Source organism: Ipomoea nil, unplaced genomic scaffold (assembly GCF_001879475.1).
Source record: "Ipomoea nil cultivar Tokyo-kokei standard unplaced genomic scaffold, Asagao_1.1 scaffold0980, whole genome shotgun sequence".
Classification (NCBI taxonomy): Eukaryota; Viridiplantae; Streptophyta; class Magnoliopsida; order Solanales; family Convolvulaceae; genus Ipomoea; species Ipomoea nil.
In genome coordinates, this window is record NW_017617408.1 from 4,133,092 (window position 1) to 4,143,270 (window position 10,179).

At 32.3% G+C, this 10,179-nt stretch overlaps 1 protein-coding gene across 2 annotated transcripts; it reads left to right on the plus strand.

Annotated features, from left to right (window-relative positions):
* LOC109179786 (carotenoid 9,10(9',10')-cleavage dioxygenase 1-like) lies at positions 1-8,575 on the plus strand. 2 transcript variants are annotated; one of them, XM_019329279.1, is made up of 12 exons: positions 1-162; positions 267-389; positions 1,168-1,270; positions 1,380-1,639; positions 1,749-1,928; positions 3,322-3,400; positions 5,420-5,501; positions 5,611-5,673; positions 6,248-6,386; positions 7,114-7,432; positions 7,698-7,897; positions 8,390-8,575. In XM_019329279.1, the coding sequence occupies exons 1-12, from the start codon at positions 46-48 to the stop codon at positions 8,489-8,491; spliced, it is 1,767 nt and encodes a 588-aa protein (XP_019184824.1). In that variant the 5' UTR covers positions 1-45; the 3' UTR covers positions 8,492-8,575. The 2 variants fall into 2 exon arrangements, with proteins under 2 accessions (XP_019184824.1, XP_019184825.1); XM_019329280.1 differs by having other exon boundaries at positions 288-389.
* Positions 8,576-10,179: the final 1,604 nt, after the last annotated feature.

The window sequence follows — 10,179 nt, forward strand, 5'->3', positions numbered from 1 at the left end:
AGGAAAGTATAAAACTTGATCCTAGAGATAGAAGGAGGTAGAAAGATGGGCACTAGTAACTTTGGAACACTTCCATTGATGAGATGCACCTTAGAGAGATCATCTTCAATTCCAAAAAAATCTAACAACCTCATTTCTACACTACTCTCATCTTCTTTCAAGGTGTGTATATATACATATACAGTTATACACACACTCTATCTGTTACTATGCATTATATATACATATATAGTGTGGTTATTAATAATATGTATATGTAACAACAGCCATTGTTGAGAGAGTTGCAGCACAATGTTCCCACAACCTTGAAGGAGACTTCTGTGAGATTATTGGATGCCTTTGTTGATTTGGTATATGAATTCAAAGATCAGCCTTGGCTCCCATCTCAGGTATATATATATATATATATATATATATATATATATATATATATATATATATGATTATTTTCAAATACAAACCCCCCTTGAAATACAAATCTCCCTTAAAATACAAACTGTGTGCATGTAAGTATGTCCATGTGTGCATGAGCTAATCCCAGATATTGTTGGCAGTGTGTCCAATGTGCATGTAAGTATGTTAATGTGTGCACGAGCTTTGATGGATGATTGTAATTTTTTCATCCTACGGCTGTGTGCATGTAAGTATGTTAATGTGTGCACGAGCTTTGATGGATGGTTGTGATTTTTCCTCCTACTCTAAGTATGTTAATGTGTGCACGAGCTCAAGTTTGTATTTTAAGGGGGTTTGTATTTGAATGCAACCCCCTCCATCTCTCTCTCTCTCTCTCTCTCTCTCTATATATATATATATATATATATATATATATATTTATATATATTTATACTCAGTTCTATCTCTGCCTTAAAATATGAAAATTCCGGATTTCGTATCACTAAAAAGTGGTTAGAAATTCGAGTTTGTACCAACTACTTTCTCAGGTACTACTTTACCATTACAGAATTAAAAATTTTGAAAATTAAATTTTCATCAACTTTCACCAACTCGGAGGGCTGAATCCAACATCCTGCCAACGAAATTGCTAAACAAATATAAGGAAATATAATTTGTACCTTCACTACTCGCTATAACTTTTGGCATAGTGATAAACACTGAATTATATTCAGACACCTTCACAACATGTTTACTATGTTTTGCAATGTTTAGGCTAACTTTGCTCCGGTAGAAGAGAGAGAAGAAGCTATTGTCCTATACAATATACATGGAATTATTCCACATGATTTTCCTGAAGGTGTTTACCTCAGAAATGGTATGCAAATAATGTTTTTTTTTTTCTTCTACTGCACTATGATTGGTGATGTATTTTCAATTTTCTTTATAAGTTTTATGAAACAAACCATGATATATATGATCTGTAGGAGCGAACCCAATATTTGGAGGACTAAAAATAGCAGAATCAATATTTGGGAAAAGCAGTCAGTTGTGGGTGGAAGGTGAAGGTATGATCCATGCAATGTATTTCAAGAAAGGCAGCAATGGACATTGGAATATTTCCTATAACAACAAGCTTGTCCAAACTGGGACATTCCAAGTAGAAAAAGACAGGAAAAGACCTGCATTTCTTCCCACTGTTGAGGGGGATCCGCTTGCTGTTTTGTCCGCTATTCTCCTAAATTCAGTTAGTATATTATTGCTTTAATTTCTAGGCAGTAAAAATTTCTCCAAACACCACACGTTGTGTACTTATATATAATTTTTGATTTTGTTGTAAATTTGAAATATTGCAGTGGAGATTTGGGAAGATGACAAAGGAATATGCCAATACGAGTTGTTTGATACATTCGGGGAGAGTGTATGCCATTACTGAGAATCATTTGCCCTTTGAGATTGACATATCTACCCTTCAAACATTGGGGAGTTGGGATGTCAATGGAGGTTGGACCAGGCCATTTACTAGCCATGCTAAGGTACTAAGTACAAAATACTCAGGCTTTTACTATAATGTATGATTAATTTCACCCGTCAATAATTTTAAAAGTGATAGATTGATATACATCGTCCATCAATATTCATCAATGGTTGAATGTCTTAGTAAAAAAGAAGTGTTGGTCAATTTTATAATTATTAACAATTTTTAAGAATGAGGTTCATTTTATAAAATTGCAAACTTGAAAGTTAATGTGCCCACACTTTTTACAGGGGTCCTGAACCCTCCCCTAAACTAGTCGTTATATCGTGGACCACGGTGCACCGCGGTCAAAACGGCGCGCCGTTAGTTTTAACGGAGCGTACATTTTGTATATGTTAATTACCAACTGACACTACAGTATATTTAAGCCGACACTGCCTCACGTATTATTTTTATATTATCAAATGAAACTATAGTTATATCAAAATGATACTGTAGTGTATATAAAATGAAACTGAATAACATTTCACATATTTGAGTGTATATTGTACAATGAAGTTGTAATTATATCAAAATGATCATGCAGTGATGTAGTTGTGTTTTAATAAAACTATAGTCTATATAAAATAAAATTAAATAACATATTCACATATTTGAGTCTATAAATATCGAATGAAACTATAGTTATAACGAAAAGAAACTGTAGTTATGTTGAATCGAAACTGCAGTGTATACAAAATGAAACTGAATAACAGAGTTACTTTTTGCGGAAGGGTGCAGAACGGCGGGAAACAGATGCCGTTTCTTTTCATGAAACAAAACGACGTCGTTTTGATGCGCGGTGCACGATATAATTTGCCCCCCTATACACACACCTAAATGTTTTATATTTACAAATTTATCCAAATATATATATTTACTAAACCCCCAATTCCCTAAATACTAATTTTCACAATTGTTCTTTATTCCCAATTTTTTTTTTTTCCTGTGAGTCACTAAGTTTGCCACGTTGCTGTTGGACGTTGGACACAGGTAAAGTAATCAATTTGGTTTGGATTTATTTTAGATTGAGAAATTTTAAATATGCATGGCTAACTTCTTGTTTAGATTTTGAAATTTAAATTATAAGTGAAATTAAATAAATAATTATGTGCGCAAGAGAACTAGGAAATATTCGAGTTCTGAAATTGAACTAAACCAAATACAAGCTGAAACCAAACTCTTTTAGACCAAATCGAACAAAATTTTTGAAACTTAATAATTTTATTTTATTTTATTTTATTTTATTTTATTTTTTTAAAAAAACTTAACATGAAAATAATCGAATTGAAAACCAAAATGCCCCCAATAGAGAAAACCATAATTTCTTTTGGGTTAACAAATAAAATAAAAAAAAATTCTTTAAGCTTTACGGAGTAAATCCTCATGTTGTAAAACTTTTCATGATGTAGAAAGCCCCTCACAGTGGAGAACTTGTTACGATGGGATTTGATCCTCAAAAACCTTTCTTTGAAGTAGGAATTATCTCAGGTATAATTATTTATTATTTTTGGGAAAATTGCATCTTTAATTCATGAGTTATATTCAAGTTCCGATTCAGTCTTTAAGTTATGACCGTATCCGAGTTTAATCCCTCAGTTATGAGCGAAGTGGCGAGTTTGGTCCCTTACCCTAGCGTTAATATTTTGTTTGCAGCTAACGGAAGACTTAAAAACAATTTAATAATAGAGGGATAAAATAGAAATTTCAAATCTAATTATAATCTCATTGTTATGTTGGAACCCATTACACAACAATCATTCTTTTCTTCCTATACCTACAATCGAAGGTCTTTTTCTTCCCCAAGCTTTGAAATCTCAAATTTGTCTATGTCCAAGCTGTAAAATTCACGGGTAAGTTGTTTCTCTATTTTATATATTCAAATAAATAATCAATATTCTCCGTATTGATGAACTATTTTAGCCATTAATTATAGGATGTCATCTCTTAGTGTGGTACTTCATCTTTCCCTCAATTTGAGGATAATTTTTGATGTAGATGTGATGATTTGTTACCCATCAAAATGTCAGTGTTATGCTAATCGAGAGAAAAGATACCAAGCTTGTCCATGTTATGGAGCAAAATTTTTGTATTTGTTAAAAAATTGTAATTTAAGTTTTTTTATTTTATTTTATTTTTATTTTAAATAGAACTGAAATACTGAAATTTTATTTTTTTAGAAAACGGGAGTAAGGTTTCTTCATTGATTACATAAGCAACTTAGGGCTTTTGTCGATTTGGGAGAAAGTATTTTGGCTATGTTTACAAGTTTTATTACGGAATTTACTTCTTTACCCCTGCAATTAACTTTGTCAACACACCTCACTAGCGTTAGGGACCAAACTCGCTACCTCTCTCATAACTGAAGGACTAAAAATTGATACGATAATAATACAGGGACTGAGTCGTCACTATGGTTATAACTCAGGGACCAAACTCGTCATATTCCATGTTCTATTCTTTTCATTTACTTATATATATATATATATATATATATATATATATATATATATATATATATATATATATATATATATATATATATATATATATATATATATATATATATATATATATATATATATATAGGGAAGGGTTCAGCTGCGGGTATAGCTTCCCGTGCGGTTGTGCGGTTAGATCTGAGCTGTTGATCAAATTTAGATCAACGGCTCAAATCAATAAAAATTAAAAAAAAAAAAAAAACGTGTGTCGGGAAGAAGATAGCGCCTACACAGCGTCTACACAAATGATAGCGTCTGCACAACCTCACGCACATTAAGTACCCACACACATTAAGCACAACCTCACGCACATTAAGCACAAACCACACGCACTTTAAATATTAACTCACAGATTTTAAGTTTCAACAACTATTGACATTAAGCACAACCTCACGCACATTAAGTACAAACCCCACACACATTAAGCACAACCTCACGCACATTAAGCACAAACCCCACGCACTTTAATATATTAACTCACAGATTTTAAGTTTCAACAACTATTGACATTAAGCACAACCTCACACACATTAAGTACAAACCCACACACATTAAGCACAACCTCACGCATATTAAGCACAAACCACACGCACATTAATCACAGATCCACTCACCTTAATTTTGACCTACATGCAAAAATTACAAAATTACCACCGCATTTTTTTTTTAAATTTTGACAATTCTGGACGTTGATTTAAGCGAGATGAATGATCCAGATTAAACCGCACAACCGCACCTGGGCACTCTAACCGCACCAGAACCTAATTCTATATATATATATATATATATATATATATATATATATATATATATATATATATATATATATATATATAATATTTTTTTTCTTCAAAAGGTAAATTAAATGTATTCATTAACATATACAAATCTTTTTATTTGTTTATTTATTTATTTTTACATATATCTGCTTACTCAACACGTAATTTTATAAAATTTTCTATATATTTTCTAAATAAGTTGTTTAATTTTTTATCATAATTAAAATTAGCTGATGGACAGAAAGTAGCACATAAAGCTGATCTCAAGTTCAATAGGTGCACATTTTGCCATGAAATAGGTGTCACATTGAGGTATATATATGTTCCCCAGCATTCTTTTATTTATACTTTTCTATTCTTTTCATTTACTTTAAAAAAAAAATACTTGCTTATATTTTTATTTATTTTTGGGTATTGCTAGGTACAATGTGATATTGGATTTTCCAATAATGTTAGATGCCAGAGTCCTCATAAAGGGAAAATCGTGAGTTTTATTTTATTTTATTTGTTTAAAAATCTAGAAAAAAGGGTCACATTATTCTATAATTATTGACTCAAAAACAAGAGAAAAGCCTCAAAATGGATGGCTAAGTGGATGGAACATAATTTTTGTATTCAAAGGTCACAAGTTTAATTCTTGTCAATGTCGTGTTGGTCGGGCATGTCGCATGATATCTTTCTAGTGTGGTTTATCTTTCATTTGAATGCACAAACTAGGGTAATAGCTGCAGGTTTCCCTTGATATTTAAAAAATGAGTGAAAAAATAAAAACTTAAATTAAAAAAAAAAATACCCATGATTCTTTATAAACTAGTATTTGTTCTATACATTCTCAAACATTTTCAGCCCAAAGAATTTAAAATCTCATTCCAACCTATAACGACCCATTTAAAATGGTAACCGAGATGCCATCACACTATACAGTAGTTGACTAACACTTAAACTACTTTTTATTTCTTTTGAAAAATGAAAAATTTATCGAATTAATAAACGCACATTAATTTTCATAAGTAAATTGGTTTGGGAATTATGTTGAATATTGTGTGCAAATATTTCAGGTTTATAAAATATGATTCGAAAGAATTTGCAAGAATTGGAGTGATGCCTCGCCATGGTGATGCTGATTCAGTGACATGGTTTGAGGTGGAGCCATGTGTTGTATTTCATATTCTCAATTGTTATGAGGAAGATAATGAGGTAAAATTAATTATTTTATATTTCTTTTGTTAATAATACAATTTAATTAAGTATTATAATTATATTTTGGAATTTATACTTGACTTTTAGACATTATTTTATTAATACTAATTATTATTCTGTGTTGAAGACTACAAATTAAACCAATTTAGTTGTTAAAAAAATAATTAAAGGATTTTTTCCCACTTCATTTCTAGTTTTTTATTTTATATATTTCAATTTTAGAGAGCAATAATATATTTTAAATAGAAAATTTGTTCCTTTTTGTTTTAAAGAAAAATTAGAGAATTCTCTAATAATTACACAGCAAGCTTTAAGCTTACTGATGCTCCATATTAGAGGTGAAAATGAGTTAAATCAAGGACGAACCTAGACTGACTTTAAGTTTGAGGTTGAAAAAATTATAGTGGCTCAAACTCATACTCAATTAAACTTAAAAATTTAGGTTCAATTTTAGCTCACCTTTTATTTTTCTAAGGCTCGAATTGAGTTAAGTTTGAGCTTAAAAAGTGAAAGTTCATTGTACCTAGGATTCACTTTTTAGAATTTATGGTTTAGATTTTTTTTTTTTAAAAAAAAAAAAATTCTGATTTAGGATTCATTTAAATACTTGAATTATTTTACTGTCTTGCATCCTGTTTAATAGTCATATACTAAACCAAATGTATAAAATCATTGATATGACATCCGTTTTAATTTGATTTCTACTTTCTTTGTGGAAAAAAAGGTTGTGGTTATAGCATGTAGAGCTCCCGGGTCAATTTTATCTGGACCGGATCATGATTTTTGGGAGACAAAAAACGAGTGGTTTTCCAAAGGATTTAAACATTTTGTACAGGGAAGTGATGAAAGTTCTGCGGATGGATTGTTTTTCACTCGTGTTCATGAGTGGAGATTGAACATAAAATCTGGTCAAGTAAAATCTCGTTTTCTTACTGGATCTCAATTTTCTATGGATTTTCCCTTCATCAATGAACATTTTACCGGCCTTAAAAATCAATTTGGCTATGCACAAATTGTTGACTCAAATGCAAGCTCTGTCGCAGGTAAGAATTTCATTATTATTGTTGTTGTTGTTACGAGGGTTGCATACTATTTTGACGTATAATATTAGATTATTATAACACTTTTTGTGATATCATTAAGTTATAATGCACGTGGTTATATAAATTTATAACATGATTCAAGTGTGAGGGATATACAATTTTTTAAAATAATCACTTTACAATTAAATGTGACAAATTTTCAATAATTAAGTAAATCCTATCAATTTTGAACTCGATAATTTTGTTATCGTCTATAAACTGTTAGGCTTGGCAAAATATGGAGGAATAGCCAAGCTCTATCTTGAAGAGGGAGAAGCAGAAGAGTTGATCAAAGTTGAGTATCATATGCTCCCACGAAACACATTTTGCACTGGAGCTGTGTTCGTTGCAAAAACATGCGGCAATGAAGAAGATGACGGTTGGATCATCACATTTGTACACAATGAAAACACCAACAAGTCTCAAGTAAGTATTTATGTTTCGTTGAGATTATATTAAACCTAGAATTGACTATATTATAATATATATTTCAACAAATAAAATATTCCAAATGAGTTTATTCTATTTTTTATTTTTTGACGATAATATCATTTTCACTTTATTTTTTTAAATTTCTTTTTAGTCCTAAATTTTAAATAACGTTTCACTAGTCCAAAATACCCTCTTATGTAATTTTCACAAAGTGAAGGTTTTTCAAATATTTTAGGTTAAATTAAAATTTTAAACATTAATAAAAGTCAAATACATACTGAACATGTCTAAAATCAAATTCAATAATGACTAAAAGTAAAAATGTATATTACACTTGAGTGTCTAAATGTGAAATAAACTTTATTTTGGATTCAAATTCTACATATTAACCATCATCAAAATATTTTCGCAAATCATAAAAGACTTATGGTCTAAAAATTTAGAAAATAAAAATTGTTATGTTTTAACAGTTCTCTTTTCATGTAGGTTTATATGATCGATGCTAAGCACTTTTCAAATGAACCAACTGCTACGATTACACTGCCTCGTAGAGTGCCATATGGTTTTCATGGAGCTTTTATTACCTAAATTTTAATATAATATAGCATTTCTTCCAAACATTTCATCTTATCATTGTACATTATTGATCAGTATATGTTGTTTTTGTGTTCATTCACAAGTGGCTAGAAGCTTTATTTTCTAGTTAAGGTATTTTATTTCATCAAATCAAAATGCACTAATTTATACCTTCAAGTTACACCAATTAAGTTCTCATTTGATCCTACCTTGTATAGGAGTGGTCTAGATTCAATTCTTGGATCGCCTTTGAAAACTTTTCATCCAATTCACTTATCTCTGACTAATAAGGTCGCACATCAGTTTGTGAGACATGTGGTGGTCGGTAGAGAGCGTTGTTGCTTCCTCCAGATTGTGGGCTATAGGTGATTGAGCCCCTATCTCTACCTTGACCATAAGCAGGTCTTCCGCTTTGTAATTTTTGGGTCTTCCCTTGCGATGAGTTTCCTTGGTTCCATCCTTGGGTTGGCTTCCAACCGTAATTTCCTCCACCAGAGTTTCTTCTGATAAGTGTTTCCTTGTTGTCATTGAACATATGCTAACTCATCCGTATTTTCTGTAGCGCTTGATGACGTACAAATAGCTGTGTCATGTGCTCCACCACAGATATTACAATACAGAGCGAGGGCCATACACGGTTTATTCTTAGTTTCCATCTTCTGAATCATTTCTTGCAACTTTTTAATTTCACGGCCCATGGCCTCAACCTTCGCGTCTTGGGCTACGTTCCCAAATACTTCATACATCCCCGCTTTGGTGTCTCTCCTATTATACCAGAAGGAAGTATTAGAAGAGATGCGTTCAATTAGTGCCTCAGCTTCTGCAGGCGATGACGAAACAGATTCCCCGCTCGAAGATGAGTCCAAGAGCATTTTACTCTCATGGGTAAAACCTCCATAAAACGAATTGATTACATCCCATGGGTGCAGCAAATCGGGTGGACACTATCTACGCAACGTCTTAAATCTTCTCCACGCTTCACCCAGCAATTCAGTTGACCCTTGTCTAAAATCTTGCACTTGCTTCCGTACTTTCATCGTCTTTGTGAGTGGAAAGAACTCGTTCATAAATTTTCGATGTAGCTATCCCGAATGTTCATTGTCTTGAGAATTTAACCAAGTTGCCGCCTCTCCGATGACAGATAAGGGGAACAAGGTCAGGCGAATGATGTCTTCAAGAACTCCATTCGGCCTAAACATGTTGCAAGCTCTAATAAATTTGGTCATATGGGCATGCGGGTCCTCTGAGGGTAATCCATTGAATGGATTATTTTGAATCAGGTTAATAACCGAGGGATGGACGGTGAAGTTGATCCCTTCCATAGGCTGGATGTAGATAGAGTTGTGCATAGAAAACTTCGGAGTCATATACTCCGCTATAGTTCTCATATGCCCTTCTCTTCGTGCATTGTCCACTTCATTACGCCCTACCGCATATCCTGGTAAGTCTTCATCAAGTCTAACATTTTTGTTCACATGTTCTCTCGGGGGAGAACGTTCAAACTCATTTGCTCCTGGTTGAGGGTAATTCGGTTGATGTGCCATTCCTGGCCTTAATTCTTCATGCAGTCCTTGATTGTTTATCCCACTGGTAGATGCCATTTCACTTGCTATATCTCGGGCTTCTTCGGTCCTTAATCTTCATCTCGCTGTCTTCTAAATTTCTGGATTTAATGGGAGTAGTCCTTGTCCTCCTCGTGA

Coding starts and splice junctions, on each gene's coding strand:
- LOC109179786 (XM_019329279.1), top strand. CDS start 46: ATGGGCACTAGTAACTTTGGAACACTTCCATTGATGAGATGCACCTTA. Junction 1,271..1,379: donor AGGTGTTTACCTCAGAAATG/GTATGCAAATAA, acceptor TATGATCTGTAG/GAGCGAACCCAATATTTGGA. Junction 5,674..6,247: donor GTCCTCATAAAGGGAAAATC/GTGAGTTTTATT, acceptor CAAATATTTCAG/GTTTATAAAATATGATTCGA.